This window comes from Anas acuta, chromosome 2 (genome assembly GCF_963932015.1).
Source record: "Anas acuta chromosome 2, bAnaAcu1.1, whole genome shotgun sequence".
In the NCBI taxonomy this organism is placed as follows: Eukaryota; Metazoa; Chordata; class Aves; order Anseriformes; family Anatidae; genus Anas; species Anas acuta.
Genome location: NC_088980.1, coordinates 136,314,427 through 136,333,187, shown reverse-complemented (window position 1 = coordinate 136,333,187; position 18,761 = coordinate 136,314,427). Strand labels below are relative to the sequence as shown.

Genomic DNA, 18,761 nt, shown 5'->3' with positions numbered 1-18,761 from the left:
TTTGAGGCATGAGACAATTACTTAATCCTTCTATTTACCAAGAACTTCCAGTGAAATTAAGTTTCCTAACTAAGATTAATGATGTTTATAGTTTCTCAACAATCTTCAGGATTTGATCTAGTCAAATATTTGGAAAAGGGTAAGGATTTTTTCTCAGCTTAAATGTCGTTTTCCCCCTGCATTTTTTCCTCATTCTTCTCCTTCGATACAGATGAAAAACATTTTTCCAATGATAATCAAAGCCAGTATATATTCAGCGTATTTTTTCTTTATTCTTCTAGCTTCAAAATATAGTTAGCTATTTCGAATGTGGTTTCCAGACAAAAGGGAAAAGAGATAACATAGACTGTCACCTATTTTCTGATACTTGGGCATTAACAGCAATTATTCATCTTATAGAATCAAAGATTATCATAAACAAGAAATAAAATGCATATTTTTAAGAGGACAATAATTACTTATTGGAAAAGATTAAGAATGATGACTCTATCAGTGATTTATTATTTTTAGAAAAAATATTTTTAGAATGTTTTCATTTAAAATCCCTCAAAGATGAATTAATTGAAGGAGGTCTTATAGTCTGAGTTAATTCTAACTATGATGATTTCCATTGTCACCTCAGTTAGGGATTCTATACAACTATGTATCAGGAAAAAAAAAAAAAAAGATAGAAAACCTAGGACACCTGCCAGACTGCTTCCATTGTTAAGAGAGCTTTCCAAAGGACATCCTCTTCATTTGTCCAAATCAGTTTCCATTTCTTTCATCTGTAATGCTAATTACATGTCTCTTTCATAGGGCTTACTTGCCTGAAATTGCACCCCTATCTATTTTCCAATGAATACTGTAATCTTAATTTTGGCAATGTACCAGTTTTCATTAGTTTGTTCAGTTCATAAATCAGTAAAAGTTGTTCCAGTGGTTAGTTCTACTTTAAGTAGTGATTAAAATGAAACAAATCCAGTACTGATATTAATCCATCAAAGTACACCCGATGCCTCCAACAAAATCCATATAGACTGATGAATATATTAATCCCTTAATGAAATCAGATGCATTATGATTGATAAAACAGTATTAAACAACATATTAATGCTTGGAAAAAAAATAACAGTAAGTAGATTGGCTTAAGTTATTTAATTTATTGATAATTTATTGATGAGGCACCTGCAATGATCTCATATAATTCTAACCTGCAATGTTAAACTGTTGAAAGGAGACTGTAAAGAACAGCCCTTGACACTTAAGAAGGTCTTAGTAGGCTGATCAGTAGATGAAACAGGATTCTAAAAATCCTTATGATTTAAAACCATACTGCTTACGTAGTAATAATAAAATATTCCAGAACTACAGCAATGTCAACTCTTCTGTTTCACTAGTAGAGCTGATCAAATACAACTACATTTTGATCATGTCGTGTTCAAAGCACAATTTCAGAATTCTCTTTTTAATTATAATGTTTTGATAAAATCTAACAAATATCAGTGTAATGTCTTCTAGCCCTACTAAACAATTTATTTTTCATGTCAATAGAACCAGGGAGTCAAATTCACATTTAGTAGTAGTAGTTATGGTATGCTGAGTGACTGCAGTTTACCAGACTGAAGTATGTCTGTAGGTTTTGAGATCCATATTCTGACTGTTCTGAATTATGTAAAGGAAAATTCAGGCATAATATAAAAGATATTATCATTAAGGTATATTTTATTGAGAGAAGCTGCCAGCAAAGAACCTACTCTCTTCTAAATACTTCCTCAGATGATTGTGATAGAGTTAGTTTCCAGCATATTAACAGTATTAAATGCTCTTTGCAATCTTTCATCAATTATACTGTTAAACTATTCAGATGTCTTTGCAAAAAGCAAATATTAAATTTCTGAATCAAATCAAAATGTATTAAACTGTTGTCTAGCTTTGTTAGATAAACCAGTGGTAAGAAGCAACTAGGAGAGATCTGTTTTAAGCCTGAAGAGCAAAATTACAAACTCAGCTTTCAAGACTACCTTGAGAAACTGATTAGAACAGATTTTTAAGAATAACAAAAGCAAACAAAAGTAAAAACTTAGAAATGTTTTAATACTGGCCTAATTTCAAGATCAATATTCCCATTTTATAAACTGTAAAAACAGAGAGAGAGAAGAAATCCGAGAGATCCTCTCTAGCAGATGTGAAGCAATACCAATGTTTTTGCAGAGAAGAAAAAACAGTATGGTGGTCATCTATGTTAGAAAAGATTTGCTGGTTGTAATCAAAAATAATTTCAGGATGTGACTTCTGCTCTACTTCCAGAGAAAGACAGCTTTTATAAATCAAGGCCTAAAATTTTCAGGTTTTTGAAGCTACTGGTATGAACATAAAATTATTGCTCACAGAAAGACTTGTAATTTTCTGTTTGCATGTTTTTTAAGGGGAGAAAGTGAATATATAGGTCTTTTTTTTTTTTGCCAGAATACCTGGATTAGAAAGATTAATACAACAATATACATTACTAGAGTATAATTGTCCCAATTAGAATGGTAATACAGTTAATTTCTTTTCTCATTTATTGATGATGTATGGGTGCATTTTATCAAGAGTAAGATATTGATCCTCAAATGCTCAAATATTTTACTAGTAGCTTCTAGGTGCCTTTTCAAACACTGAGAGATATTATAAAAATAACTGTTAATAAGTAAAGGCATGCTCTAAATAAATACTCTAAATTATATACCGATTCTCACAGAAGATTGTAAAGCTCTTAAAACGTGTACAAGGCACACGTTGCAAGTTAGCATATATCACCAAGGATTAATGCACAGTCACTTCATATCTAGAGTGAAATCCAGAATGAAATTATGCTGAAAATTTATCTGTTGTAATACTGCTGATTCCTACAGTAATAGGAATGATTTGCTACAAGTCAACAGCAAAACAGGAAAAAAGCAATCATTGCACTCATTCCCTTCCCTTCAGAAAATGAACAACAATGTTCACAGCCAGACACGTAATGACATTCCTGTAAGTTTTTTATTTCCATAAAAAATGAGCTGCTTACATGAGTTTTTTTTGTGTCGGACTGAATGCTAAGCGGATTACTGCTTTTCCATGTCTTGAATATAATATTCTTAATTGTATTTTAAACTCAGATTTAGACTGTTGTGCTGCCACAGCTGGCTGGGGGAGGAAATGCACAAAATGAAATTTCGCACTTGTCTAAAAACCTGAAAAATAACCGCTGCAATAAAAAGGTCAAATGTCTATGAACACAACAGAACAAGCAACTGTGTCCAGTTCTGGGATCCCTGGTAGAAAAAAAACATGGAACTACTGAAGCAAGTCCAGCAGAAGGCTGGTCTTAATTACCTGATGGTTTAATAAGTTATCCATTAGTTTATCGTAATCAAGTATAGATTAATATAATTTACTGTGTGAAATTTTACACTTAATATTCATACATGTGCATATAGTCATGGGCTAAAGGCAGGGGTCCAAAAAAAACGTTTACTATAACCATATTGTAAAAAGATAAATTAGTAGTATTTCATGAGATTATTGCTAGATTTTGATTACTGGAAAATTTAGACAGAATTTTATTATATAGCTTAAGATTTTTCAAATTGACGTGGAAACAGAAATGTATTTGGTTTTGAATGCAACATCCACTGCCAAATGAACCCACACGCTCTTGGAGCCCCCTACATTTCCCTATAAAACATTAACTATGTTGACTAAGCAGCAGGGATGAATGTGCATTTACGTAAAATGTACGTTATGTAAGAAAATCAGGGCTATTTTCAGCGTGCAAGACATGTGTAATATGTACCTAATGCAAAACATCAAAAGAAAAAATGTTTTCCTTCCAGTGACTGGTGTCAAGAAGGTCATATCCCTTTATGGTACAAACATCTGTTGGGCGTGAATTAATTTCAGTGGCATAGGTTTTCTTAATGAGCGATGTGCCAAAATTGTAATACAATGTGGATAGCCACCTGCTTTCAATCTGTTTAAATCCAGTTCCTTGAAAAGCTACATTCCATCTCTTTCCTAGGTATGTCCTCATTGACACACACAAAAAAGGCAACTGAAACGTTGCTTATGTAACAGTGACAATTCAGCTGAAACTGCAAAGTCATCAGGAACGTAATTGTTCTGACACTGAGTTACCAAATTTGTAAATGCTAAACTTGCTTGCCTAAAGGATACTTTTTTTTTTTTTCCTTTAAAAAGGAAGAACAAACAAGCTCTTCAACTCCTTTTGCATCAGCCCTTAAAAGGCTGCTTTCTTTCCAATCATACTGATAAAATATTCAAGAAAAAGCTCTCTGGGCATGAGCCACAGTTAAGCACAACTGAGATAAGAGGCTTTGAGAAACCTGCTGGTTCTCTAAAGTTCTTTCCTGGCTGAGACCTGAGAGACCAACGAGTAACCTACCAGCAGTAGACTCCCTTTTCCTAAGTAATTCTATGCTCTTTGATTTCTATCAAGACAGAGGTCATTACGAATTGGTAATTTGTTTGTTTTCCTAAGATAAAAACTTGATGCATGATAATCAGAAAGAAAAAAAGGGGGTTGAGGGGAGCTCCTTGCTACAGTTTATTATTGGTGATGAAATTTTTCAAGAGTTTCAAAGGTAATTGGGCAAATCCATTAGGAAAAAAAAAAACACAACTCTGAAGACTATCAATTACAAAGACGTCAATTACAAAGAATATATCAGTACTATATGATGTACCTCATATCAATTATTTTTACATAGTCATTTCAATCATATTAATTTGTTAATGGGCCTGAAATTTTTCTATTAGCTTGTTTCTAAATTCTGTGCAGGAAGTTCAAACAGTATTGATGAATGTGATAAAGGAAGCACTTGTAAAATTTTAGGGTACTTACAAAAACAGGAAGACAGGGTTAGAAAATTGTAATGGTGCTTTCTAGAATTAACAAAATTAAACAAAAAAAAACCAACAGTGACTAATATGGTACAAAAGGAATAAGTATGTTATCCCTTCCAGAGGATGATACAGGAAAGCAAGCAAACAAAAAACACTTTCTGAATAAGAACAAATCTGAAAATGAAATGAGTAAGGACCAAAGAAAATCTTCATGCATGTTTTTTCCCTGTAGCCTGAGTTCAGAAGAAAATCTACAGAAGGTATTATGATATTCTGAAGAATTTTTCTTCCTGTGTGAGAAACAAGACAAGTCAAATATTTTCAGAAAACACAAAACTGTATTTATCCTTGCTTTCAGTACTTAATTTCTAAACCAGCAGAAATATATGTAACGAAAGACTGGTGATCTCCAAATGAATATCAAAAGTGGGTCAAGACTACTGGAAGTCAAGACACTTGTGTATGGATTTCTGAAAGAAAGCAGACTGTAGGAGACCAAGAAGAAAGAGAGAAGAAAGAAGAAAAGAATGTTACATTAGAGCTTTATGACTTAAAGGATGATTTTTTTTTTTTTTTTCTGTGGGATACTGGGCAGAATACATACATAGATCAAAGATCACCCCCATCTCTGGTTTGCTTAATGATGTGGTTCATCCCTGCCCCCTTAAAATATGTTTTTTATTTTGTTAAAAAGTATAAATATTTAATTTGCTTGAAAACATTGGTTTCAAAAAATAGACATGTGTTATTCTTTATATACGGTTGTTTTTAAAGGAGATTTAATATGATGATTACTTGATATTAATGAATAACAAAACTAATTACTGTTGGTAAATCCACATGCCCCAGGCATTCTTAGTATGCTGACGTTCCTCTTTATCTAATAAAAAAGGATTTAGCTGCTTAATGATTTTTAGTCTTCAGAGAATGCAATTCACTAATTTTTCCCATTTGAGCTACGTGTGGCATAGTTTTTGAAACCCAGGGCAAATGAATGAAATTTATTAAATCCAAACCCACAAAACTAGAAATTTATTGGGCTGTTATGATCAGTTAGAGATTATAACAACAAAACTACATAAATCAAAACCACAGCAGATAGTCTTGTCCTTTTATGAAAAATCACTGAAATGACCAAATGAGCCAAAAATCTTTTTGTCACATCCCTTGGCAGTGTTCAACACCAAAGGTGATTTCCAATGTTCAAACTTCAGTCTTTCATTTCATTTAACTATATAACTCCTTCCATATCTCTATAATTATTTCTAAAGCTCCAGGTGATTCTACTTCAGCCTTGATGTTTGCATGTCTCAAATATTTGTGTATTCACAGCTCCAAAAACTTTCACTTTGTCATCTTACAGCCAAGGTATATGCATTTGACTCTTAAGTTCCACCCTCTGCCTCCCAGGAAATCAGTACCCCAGAATCTCCAAATACTTCTGTTGTCTTTCTTGCAGTATTGGTTAGTTTCAAATGGCTGCTTGCTGGAAGAGCTGTCAACAGCCCACATAGCTGGCATCCTTGGGTGCTCACCTTGCTGGAGAAAAAATCAGCAAGGTTGGCCTACAGATGAGAGAAGCAGCACAAGAGACAAGCTTTATCTATCCATAGCTTTTACTTGGACATTTACCTCAGTTTGGAGGAACTACCGTCTCTGGGAAAATGCAAAGCATTGCTAAGAATCAAAAAAGATAAATAAAGCTAAGTTTAATGAGCTTCTGCCGGACATGCTTAGCCCTGCCTCGGAATCCACAAAGCAGATATCTAACAGAGCACCCGATTGCCTTCTGTGAATAAACAGATGGATATGTGTGTGTGGACAAAGGCAGACTGAGGCATTTCATGTACCTCAATTCTGACAAGGCCTTTAACACTTTCAACACAATGTACCTTGCATCCAAGTTAGGACATTATGGCCTGGATGGGTGAACAACCAGATGGATAAAAAAACTTGTTGAATGATTGAGCTCAGAGAGTATTCATTCATGGAAGATGGTGATATGTCCATCACATTTATTTGAGAAGTTGTGGCAGTCCCACTGACTGGAAAAGGGGAAACATAACCTCCATTTTTAAAAAGGGAAGATAGGAAGACCTGAAGAACAACAGACCTTGACTGCATATATCAACTCTGGAGGTCCTGCCCAGCCTAAATTATTCCATGATTCTATCCTACCTTAAGATTTTGCTTTAAAGAAGACCTCATACTCTGAAAATGGCTTCCTGAAAACATGCTAAACATAGCATCTTTAAATGGGGTTGAACAGCTTCCCTGAAGGAAAAACACACAATCCAGATTATTATCTTAATTAGTAATAATGGGTGTGCCTAAAGGAAAGCCAAGCACACAGCATTGCCTTAAGTCAGTGTCACACAAAATCTCATTCATAATGTGAGTTCCAATCTAACTTTGGTTTGTCTCCCCAGCCTGGTGCTCACAAGTCTGTTTAGACCACAAATTTCTCTGAACCTTTTCACTAAGCCTGAACTGTGTATTCTATATGCTGGATTGTTTTTTCTTTAAAAAACAAACCAACTAAACAAACAACAACAAAAACAAACAAACATGAAAGCAAAATCCTTACTAGCAATGCAGAATTGTCAGTCAGCTGGACACTGTAGGGAACAAGAATTTTTGCAACATTCATTGGCCATGGTCAGATCTGTGTAAACCCAGAAGTATTTCTAGGAGGTCTTTCACTATTTCCTCTGTAATGTTTTTAAAGTGGTATCGGTGCATTAAAAAAAAACGAAGAATTTACCATTCTTGTTCTATTTATAGTTTTAGGGATCTCTTGAATCCTACCGTTCTTGTTAGAGTTCGCTTTTCAGTACTGAAGTTCAGTTTTTGACAGATACTCGACAAAACAGGTAGGTATGTACCTCAGTCTTTTCACTATTTTAGCAGATAAAAGTACATTCAGTAAAATTTTGATTTCATCACAGTCAGCTATTCCAAGAAATTCAAAGCACTGCTTTTTCCCCTTTCCTTTTCAGAAATTCCCGTGTGCAGTTTTCACATACTTTTGCATGCGTGGTTGCTTATTTATTCACGAGTCCTCGAAGAGGAGCACTGAAGGGGCATAGGTTTTTAATACCCTTGCAAACAACTGAGCAAACGCTTAATGCAAATAGATCAGTAATATAAATTCATGTACAAATACCAAACCTGCATTATTAAAAAAAAAAAAGACAAAAACAAACCAAAACAAAACCTCAAAACAGTTTGGCGGCCAACTGTTACAGAGCAGCAGAGAAAAGAACTCAAGGGTCCTACTGGACAACAAACTGTACTTGGGACAGTGGCATGACCCCGTAGTGATGAAGGATAACCACTTATTGGGCAGCAGAGATGAAACCAGAGGTGAGATTACTTCTCTTTTGTTAGATACTTGTGAGTTCACATCTAGAGTACTGTCTCTAGCTTTGAGCTCAACAGTAGAAGAAACAGAAGAAACTTGAGCAGGCAGAGGATTATCAAGAGGGTTACCAAGTGGTTAGCATGTATCAAAGGATATATAAGGACAAGGTGAGAGGGCTGGGTGTGTTCAGACAGATGAATAAAAGGCTAAGTATGGTGAACAGGAATCAAATTGCTGCTTCCAGTTACCTAAAGCAGGGTTATGAAGAAGATGAAGTCACACTCGTTCTTTAGTCTGAAATGAAACCCTGAAACGCAGCATCAAGCAAAATGGATATAAACACAGAAGTTCAACAGAATGAGGGTAGTTTAGCACAAGAAATTTACTCAGACACGTAATGCAACCTCCATTCCTGGAGATATAAGAAGATGTACCTGGACAATGCATTAGTCTTGTTTTGAGCAAAAGAATGGCATCCAGAGATGTCTCCCAACCTAAGCCAAGTTTTGATTCTTGTAATGGAATAATTAGCAGGTATGAATAGTTATGTGTGGGCTCCACACTTGGTTCACTGAGTTGAGAACAGCAGCATACAGTGTATTATGTTTCTCTCTGCTGACTAAAGAAACAATATGAAGATAACAATACATATGCATATATTAGAGGATGGGGTAGTTTCATATAGGCACATGTGGCTGCAGAACAGTGAAGAAAGAAATGGACAGAAGAGTAAACAAATAAAATACTGGATTTAAGATTTTCAATATAGTGAATCAAGGTACAGTTTTAAAACTTATTAATGAGAAGGGAACCACCACCTTGACCCAGAAATATTCTCATAACTCATTACAGGACACCTCAGTAATGCAAGGGAGACAATAATGAAGGACAAATACATATCTTGGGATGTAGTCAACAAAAAGCTTAATGAAATAAGTTAGAAAATTACTTGTAAGCTTGTATAGTCCACATCAATAGTGTAGTAGTTCTGCACAGTGCCAACTCAAAGTTTTTGGCAGCCATTCAAATCTTTTTATTCTATCCATTCCGCTGACAATGGGAAAACAGTGCTTCACAAAGTATTGAAGATATTCCCATACATACTTATAATATTCATATTCAAAAGAGGCCCTGTGTCTGCAATGTATCCAAGGAAGAGAGAGAGACATTGCATTTTCTCACTACATCACTCATGGTTCGACATGGTAATGGAACACCCTTTATTGGTGTTTCCTATGCTTGGGAAGGAATAAAGGAGGGAGCATGATGTGATACCTACGTTAGCAGGATATAAACAACTTCTGGGGTTTTGACAGGGTGAGGAGAGAGGAATACAAGCAATTTGGCTTCTCTAAATCATTTCCCATTTCCACCCGGCCTCTCACACATGCTGAATCTGTGTGGGCAGGAAAAAGGAAGAGTTTCTCCAGCTATTCCCTTAGACTTTTGGAAAGGGCAAGTTGATTGTGTGTGTCTTGCCTCTTCAACTCTCCCCTTACTGCTTTTTCTTATTTGTGAAGATTTTTCAGTGGGTCCAACAGCCATTCTACTGGAGTTGGTGCCTTGTCACACTGACTTCTACTGTCCTTAAAAGATCCTGTCAACCTCACTACACTTTGGTATGAAGATAAGGAATAGATAGTGTTTTTTGTTTGTTTGTTTGTTTGTTTTAATTATTTAAACTTAGAATTCTGTCACTGTTAGTGACTACTCTTCCACACTATTGACAGACACTATTGACTATTAAATTCCAGAAATAAACAAGAATGTCATATTCAAGAGATGGCTGCTGAACACTACAGGATTCCATTAAAAAAAAATAATTTTAATTAGTTATTTTAATTAATTATTCACAAGATGATCTGTCATATGTTCCATCATCTCTCTCACTGAATAAGTACAAGAAGATTCAGATATGGATTGAATCCTATGTTCTTGAGTGAAGATACTTAATGTGAGTAGCGGGTACTAGGCACAGAGAATATTTTACAATTTACTGATTTTAATGAAGAACATAATTAGTGCATACAAATATGAATTCATGAGAAGATGCCAAAGCTTCAATAAAAGTTAAACAATTCTAAAAACTTTAAAATTCATTTTTTCATCATTTGTCAGACAATTCTCCTTGTACATACAGTGTTGCAAAATAACCTCAATCTAATTTACTGAATAATATTCTTACTAAAATAAGACCCTTCCTATTGTTAGAATATTAGAATGAGTTATAAGACTGATCAAACAAACAATAATAAAACATGCATTTCACTTACCTCTCTAATTTTGTCGCTGTAGATGATGTAATCACCTGCTCAGAGCTATGGTATATAAAAAGAAATCAGCTGCAAACCAGGAAAGAACCTACCTCAGTGGTGGTACTGGAAGATTCCAGCCCAATCATATTGGCTTGTACCAACTGCTGAAGAAGTTGTACTTGAGCTACATTGAGGAAGAAATCCAGATTTGTTGTCATATTCACTTCCAAAGAATGACCACACACCAAAATTTCCTATGGAGAAAAGGGAAAATATTAGATATCAGGTACTGGGAAAATAATTTTTAGTTTCTATGTAACTATGTATTTAAAATAAGGATTAGTAAAGCTCAGAGATTTCTTTACTGAATAAATTCTAAGCATCCTAGCTACCTCCTAAGCTTTTTTTTTTTTTAATGTTATTTTATATCTGCACTTGTGATGACCCCTTACACAAAATATCAAGTTTTCAATTTTTACTTTCTACATGTATTATTTGTTACTTTCCAACTGTGCACATCTATCGCATTGTTGTAGTACACACCTAATACCCCTTATGTTCCTGTATCGATCGGTTTTGCTCTACCCAGGAGGTAGCTATTATGAAAAATATTCTTTGTGAGCTGACAGAAACTCACTGGCATCTTCCCTACATAAAATGTTTTAAATTCTTGAGATATAAACTATACCAAAAAGAGTCAATACCTTTTGCGTGTAACATGCTTCACAGACTAAGCATGAACAAGCTGTCCCATGGACTGGTAAAAGTGATTGTTAAATCTGGAATAAGTACCCACAGTAATGACTGGGGATTCACAGAATCACAGAATCACAGAATTTCTAGGTTGGAAGAGACCTCAAGATCATTGAGTCCAACCTCTAACCTAACACTAACAGTCCCCACTAAACCATATCCCTAAGCTCTACATCTAAACGTCTTTTAAAGACTTCCAGGGATGGTGACTCCACCACCTCCCTGGGCAGCCTGTTCCAGTGTCTAACAATCCTTTCAGTAAAGAAGTTCTTCCTAACATCTAACCTAAAACTTCCCTGGCGCAACTTAAGCCCATTCCCCCTCGTCCTGTCACCAGGCATGTGGGAGAACAGACCAACCCCCACCTCGCTACAGCCTCCTTTGAGGTATCTGTAGAGAGCGATAAGGTCGCCCCTGAGCCTCCTCTTCTCCAGGCTGAACAAGCCCAGCTCCTTCAGCCGCTCCTCGTAGGACTTGTTCTCCAGGCCCCTCACCAGCTTCGTCGCCCTTCTCTGGACCCACTCAAGCACCTCCATGTCCTTCTTGTAGCGAGGGGCCCAAAACTGAACGCAGTACTCGAGGTGCGGCCTCACCAGAGCCGAGTACAGGGGGACGATCACCTCCCTAGCCCTGCTGGTCACGCTGTTTCTGATACAAGCCAGGATGCCGTTGGCCTTCTTGGCCACCTGAGCACACTGCTGGCTCGTATTCAGCCGACTGTCCACCATCACTCCCAGGTCCTTCTCTGCCTGGCAGCTCTCCAACCACTCATCTCCCAGCCCGTAGCTCTGCTTGGGGTTATTGCGCCCCAGGTGCAGGACCCGGCACTTGGCCTTGTTGAACCTCATGCAGTTGACCTCAGCCCATCGGTGCAGCCTATCCAGATCCTCCTGCAGAGCCTTCCTACCCTCGAGCAGATTGACACATGCACCTAACTTGGTGTCATCTGCAAACTTACTGAGGGTGCACTCAATGCCCTCATCCAGATAACCAATAAAGATATTGAAGAGGACCGGCCCCAGCACCGAGCCCTGGGGAACGCCACTAGTGACTGGCCTCCAACTGTACTTGACTCCATTTACCACAACTCTTTGGGCCCGGCTATCCAGCCAGTTTCTAACCCAACGAAGCGTGCGCCAGTCCAAGCCAAGAGCAGCCAGTTTCTTGAGGAGAATGCTGTGGGAGACGGTGTCAAATGCCTTGCTGAAGTCAAGGTAGACCACATCCACAGCCTTTCCCTCGTCCACCCAGCGCGTCACTTTGTCATAGAAGTAGATCAGGTTCGTCAAGCAGGATCTGCCTTTCATAAACCCATGCTGACAGGGCCTGATCGCCTGCTTGCCCTTCAAGTGCCGCATGATGACTCCCAAGAGGATCTGCTCCATGAGCTTCCCTGGTACTGAGGTCAAACTGACAGGCCTGTAGTTTCCCGGGTCTGCCCTCTGGCCCTTCTTGTAGATGGGCGTCACGTTTGCTAGCCGCCAGTCAGCTGGGACCTTCCCCGATAGCCAGGACTGCTGATAAATGATGGATAGTGGCTTGGCCAGCTCCTCTGCCAGTTCTCTCAGTACCCTCGGGTGGATCCCATCTGGCCCCATCGATTTGTGCATATCCAAGTGCCATAGCAGGTCACCAACCAGTTCTTCGTGGATGGTGAGGGCCACCTCCTGCTCCCCATCCCCTTCCACCAGCTCAGGGTACTGGGTATCCAGAGAGCAACCGGTATTGCCGCTAAAGACTGAGGCGAAGAAGGCATTGAGCACCTCCGCCTTTTCCTCATCTCTTGTAACTAAGTTTCCCCCCGCATCCAGTAAAGGATGGAGATTCTCCTTAGTCCTCCTTTTTGTGTTGATGTATTTATAAAAACGTTTTTTGTTATCTTTAACGGCAGTAGCCAGATTGAGCTCCAGATGAGCTTTGGCCTTCCTAATTTTGTCCCTGCACAGCCTCGCTACATCCTTATAGTCCTCCCTAGTGGCCTGCCCACTTTTCCAAAGATTATAAATCCTCTTTTTTCTCCTAAGCTCAAGCCATAGTTCTCCGTTGAGCCAGGCTGGTCTTCTTCCCCGCTGGCTCATTGTTGGGCACATGGTGACAGACCGCTCCTGCGCCATTACGATTTCCCTCTTGAAGAGCGCCCAGCCTTCCTGGACCCCTCTGCCCTTCAGAACCGCCTCCCAAGGGATTCCACCAACTAGTGTCCTGGGCAGCCCAAAGTCAGCCCTCCGAAAGTCCAATACAGTGGTTTTACTGGTCCCCTTCCTGGCCTCGCCAAGAATAGTGAACTCCACCATTTCGTGGTCACTCTGCCCAAGACAGCTCCCGACAATCACATCCTCCACCAGTCCTTCTCTGTTTGTGAAGAGAAGGTCTAGCGGGGCACCACCCCTGGTAGGTTCACTAACCAGCTGCGTCAGGAAGCTATCTTCCACTCTCTCCAGAAACCTCCTAGACTGCTTTCTCTGGGCTGTGTTGTGCTTCCAGGATATGTCAGGGAAGTTGAAGTCCCCCACGAGTACAAGCGCTGGCTAAAAGAACGCAGCTCAACTAGCTTCTTATAGACAGTGTATACATAGCATTTTCAGGTTTCTCTATGAGAGGCTTATGAATACAATGTTTTGTAATGTTGTACTATAGCACGTACTTTCAACATCTTAAAACAGTGAAACAGTAAAATATTAAGATTGTCCACATATTAAGAGTTCTGCTATTTCCGTTTGCATTTTATACTAACCTCTGGGTGTAAATTCTCCGGAGTATCAATTTTTGTAAAAATAATTGCAGGAGCTGCAGTTATTCGAACAGTGAAATCTGTTAAAATTGGAGTTAAAATGGCTCTCCTTTCCTGATGCCGCTTTATGCTAAAAGGAAAAAAAAGGATATGATTAAATCACATTATAAATTGTTGAGAGGCAAAAACTTCTGACGTTTTTCTTTATATCCATTATGTAGCATAAAACTGCTTCAACAGTAGTTTGGCTTTCTGGTAGTTAAGCATTAAATATCATAAATCACATCTATTCCAATCCTGAAGGCAGGCTTCTTCCTTCATTTCACGGAAAAGATGTCTAAATATTTGACTCTTCAATCTATCCCCAGTTAGACAACTGGCACATTTGGCATTGCTTTTCTTTTGTTTAACCAAACTATACAAAATCATTTGAACAATGATAAATTGTTATTAGAAGTATTTTTCAAACATGCCTGTGGATGCCCTTCATTTTACAAATAACTGTCCTGAATCCTCCACAACACTTGAATTCATGCATTAAAACCCTGTGGTGAAAAAAATACAGTTGCTGCACACAACAACGTAACTGACAGAAAATCAAAGACATGAAAAATGACACTATCAAACCTCATAAAAGTCTAGGACTTGCACATTTCATTTGTAACAAATAAAGTCCAAAATATTTAAAATGCCTTCAAAAATGAGAAGTGACAGTCCTTCTGCACTGCTTCTTTCACTGCTTGTTCGTAGTAGTTGTTCCTACTTGGTACCTTTTCATCTAGATATTAACATTTGCTTGCCAAGAATATCTGTGCCATTAAACTTGATAATGATGTTTGTTTCCCAGCTGGGTATTAATTTTTTTCATTTAACCAAATACAAGGCCTAGAGGCACAAGCTCATAATGGATGGACCACTAATAGCTTATGACAACACATTCCAAATAGCCAGAATCTTCTGTGTCAGGTCAAATAAACTATTGCCACAAAATGCCATCTGAGAGTCTCTGATCAGGAAAAAAATAATGTAATGAGATCAAGATGGTGCTCAGCCCTTAAAAGAAGATACAGCTCAAATTCCTGGGACAGCCCTTCTATCAAGATTGATTTTGGTAATTCTTTCTACCTATCATAACTTACAGAAATGCTAAATGTCTGCATTTCCCCAAAGAGAAATCTACAAATTATTGAAAAATTATGGGTCTGAGGTAAATTTTCCAATGCCCACAGAATAAGAAATTATCAACTACGAAACAATGCAAGTCAAAGTATATGCTAAATTACGCAAACATCTATTACAATATAAGACCAAACCACACTGCCATGTAAAAAAAAAAAAAAAAAAAAAAAAAAAAAAAAGAATATAGCTACACAGAACTCTTCAGATACATCTGCTTGTCAGATAGGTATACCTGTATTAGACTTGATCTCATTCTATCTAGTAATGGAGATGTAGTAGTTCAGACATCATCATAAATTGCCCAAGTGAGCCAGACACATGAACTATGTAATTATACAATCAGTTCTTACCATCAACTAGAATTATCTATATTAATGTCATTAAATGATATGGTGACACGTCTATGTAGGAATAATCTCTTGACACACGTGGAACAGGTGTTTAAAGTTCCTGATTAAGAACAGGTATTGATTATAGATATTCCAGAGTAACGATAATAGTTCTGAAAAGGATTCTGTTGAAAAGTACACGGTCACAAATGTTGCTGGTTTGTTGGCCAAGAGTTAGGCAGAAATGAAATAGGTATCATAACACGACTAGAAGTCAGGCTTCGATATATTTCTAGCAAGACACAAAACCACAGATGGCAGTTTACTGCTCAGACTATTTTGATGCCTCAAATTTCACTAGCAGTCTGAGTGTCCTCAGAACATGTAGGAGGCATGGCAAACAATACGAGAATGTAAACTATCATATGGAGGTAGGCCTTAAATCTTTTAAATTTATTTAGGACAACAGTATACAGAAGTTAGCTAGCAGATGCTACAGATCAGAGACCTATTATTTACTGAGCACAAGTGTAACAAACATTTGCGTTTGTTTCACATGACCTTCACAATCACTGCCAAGTTGGCTGCACACTAGTTATAGCAATATGCTTAAAATCGAGTTGATTTGTGACTGTGAGAAATTTACCATCTTACAGTAAAAACTTTAATATTTTGGTAAGCTGTTGCTCTGCTGGTCTACAATGATGGTTTCTGAAGCAAGATTAGTCTAATTAATTCCACAAATTAAATGCAGACCAGTTTTTGGTTAGTGTACATCTTCAACTAAAAAAAGTGTCTTAGATTTTGCCAGGTCTACAAACGCTTCTCTCCCTGCCATCACCTTCATTTTAAATTTAAACCAGATGGCTTTCTTCCCAATTCCTACTTCCCCTTCACAATCAGATGAGAAAGAAATGCTTTAATTTCTGAGGAAAATGGAAGAGCTAAGCAGTAGAACAATTCTATAAAAGAGCACACATCTATACACTACTAAACTTCAATGTAAAGGGACTTAACACTGCTGGTATATATGATTTTGACAAATGAAACAGAGCTATAGAAGCAAGTTATTTGTTGAACCCCAAACCTACAACTGGCTCTTTTCATCATTGTTCAAGTTATTTCTCAGCTTATTCCCATTTATTTTCAAATGTTATTCTAGAAGGTACCCAGTACACTGCATCATAGAGGACTTTTTTGTTAATATAGATTGGTTGCTGACTTTTTTTTTATTTTTCTATTTTTTTTAAATCATCCTTATGTGGTATTCCTGTCCTGCTCTACTTACTAGTTTCCACATTTCTAGTTGGTGAATTTGAAGCTCAGCCAAATCAAGTATTAGCAAAATAATTGTAAGTACAAACAGAAGGCAAACAGAGCACAGTAAATAATGAGGGGAGAGGATATGAGAAAGTGCACAAAAGGAACAAAGAAACAAATTCCACTTTGAATTATTAAGTCTTCCACACTGCACCTAAGTGCACCGTTAACTTAACACAGGTGTACGCCACATGAGCTTATGAAAAAACTTGATTGTGAAGAGCGTAATGATGGCTCTGTGTCTGCAGCACATTCATTCCATGGTTCATTTGTGCATCTGTTATATATTTGTCTTGGAAAAAAAAAAAAAAGAAAAAAGAAAAGAAAAGGAAAAGCTAGTACTTTTAGAGATGTTAAAGCAGTTGATCATCTACACTTAAAAAGTACTGCACATAGTACTTGAAAGTCCATATGTTAGCGCAGAGCAACAAGGAAGCAAAACAGTTATGATAAGGTCTGGAGGTGCCTTTTACTCAGTGCTGAATTAGGGCTATATCTGAATGATTATATGAACTCTGGTTATTGACTACAGATCCACATTGTAAAATCACAGGACAGAAATGGTCTCTGTCCTCAAAGGTTTACAATTTAAATCTAAGAAAAAACAGACCTGAAGACTGGGAAATAAAAGTAACAACTAACAGCATTGTAGGTAATGACATCAGTACAGTGGCAATGTTATAGCTGTTTTATGAGTTTTTCTATTACACTGTAATAGAAATGATTTTTTGGGGGGAAGGATTTGAAGGACGACATTGCAATGATTTTGTGAATGTTCACAGGAGATGCCTTTAAACCTGTAGGATAACCTAGGAGTGAGCACGAAAGTACCTTTTTGGAAATTAAATGCAGCAGCCCCGTTAACTGGCATGGTAAGGTTTGATGAACACTGAGTGTACACAAGTATGCAAATGAAAGAAGACATACAAGAAGAAATGGATAGTTTGGAACTACCTTGAAAATAAAGACATATCTAATGATTAATGTAACAAAAAATGTTGTGGAGACAAGATAAAGAGATATGAAGAACAGAATTTTGTATTCAATACAACATTGTATTGCATTACATCATAGAATGGCTTGGGTTGGAAGGGACCTCAAAGATCATTTAGTTCCAAGTCCCCTGCCATAGGCAGGGATGCCACTCACCAGATAAGGGTGCTCAGGGCATCACCTAACCTGGTCTTGAACACCTCCAGGGACGGGGCATCCACAACTCCTCTAGGCAACCTGTGCCAATGCCTCAATGCTCTGAGTAAAAAGCTTCCTCCTAACCTCTAATCTAAATTTCCCCTCTTTCAGTTTAAAACCATTCCCCCTCAACAGCATATGATTACATCCATTCAGAAGCACTTTGAATTTACATGAGGAGGAAGGACTGCCAAAGAGATGATGTTGCACTAACAGAGGAGGTGTGATGATGTGAGACTGGAAAAGCTATGAAAGTGTACAATAAGGAATATAACTTGGCAATCTTATATGCAAACAAAATCCAAACAAACAACAAATACTGGACAGTAAGCAATAAAACATGACCTAGATGTGCCACTTGGAAACGTCTGCCTTATTCCTAATTATCATTTTTTTCTTCTTGATACCTTAATACAGATAACTGGATAACTTAATCCAGAGTTTGAGTCCTTATATAATTAAAATATACACAGCTCAGGAAGTAACTCATATATATTGAATTCATGAATGACAACTAAGAGCTCACTTATGCCATCTAAGTTTACTGTCTACGGAGAGATGAATCTTCACATAAAGTTCCATTACATGAAAAACAAAATTCAAGTATTAGCATGGAACATCCCACATAATCAAGCAGTGTTTTCTAGAGTTGTAAGGCACGCAGCCTGAAGATGTTATATTAGGTAGCATGCTAACTTTGGACTTTTTTCGGACTTTTATCTTGCAGGCTTCCCTTAGAGCTGTATAAATCACTTAATCCCTGATCT

The 18,761-nt window shown here is 37.4% G+C and overlaps 1 protein-coding gene across 8 annotated transcripts in view; it reads right to left on the bottom strand.

The window, feature by feature from the left end:
- The window catches only part of VPS13B (vacuolar protein sorting 13 homolog B), a 459,168-nt gene that overhangs the window by 142,973 nt on the left and 297,434 nt on the right, over positions 1-18,761 (bottom strand). For all 8 annotated transcript variants that reach the window (XM_068672350.1, XM_068672346.1, XM_068672349.1 and 5 more), the window contains 2 exons: positions 13,979-14,105; positions 10,602-10,745 (listed from right to left, as the gene is read on the bottom strand). In XM_068672350.1, the coding sequence (XP_068528451.1) occupies positions 10,602-10,745; positions 13,979-14,105 (271 nt within the window). The remainder of the gene's footprint in view (positions 1-10,601; positions 10,746-13,978; positions 14,106-18,761) is intronic.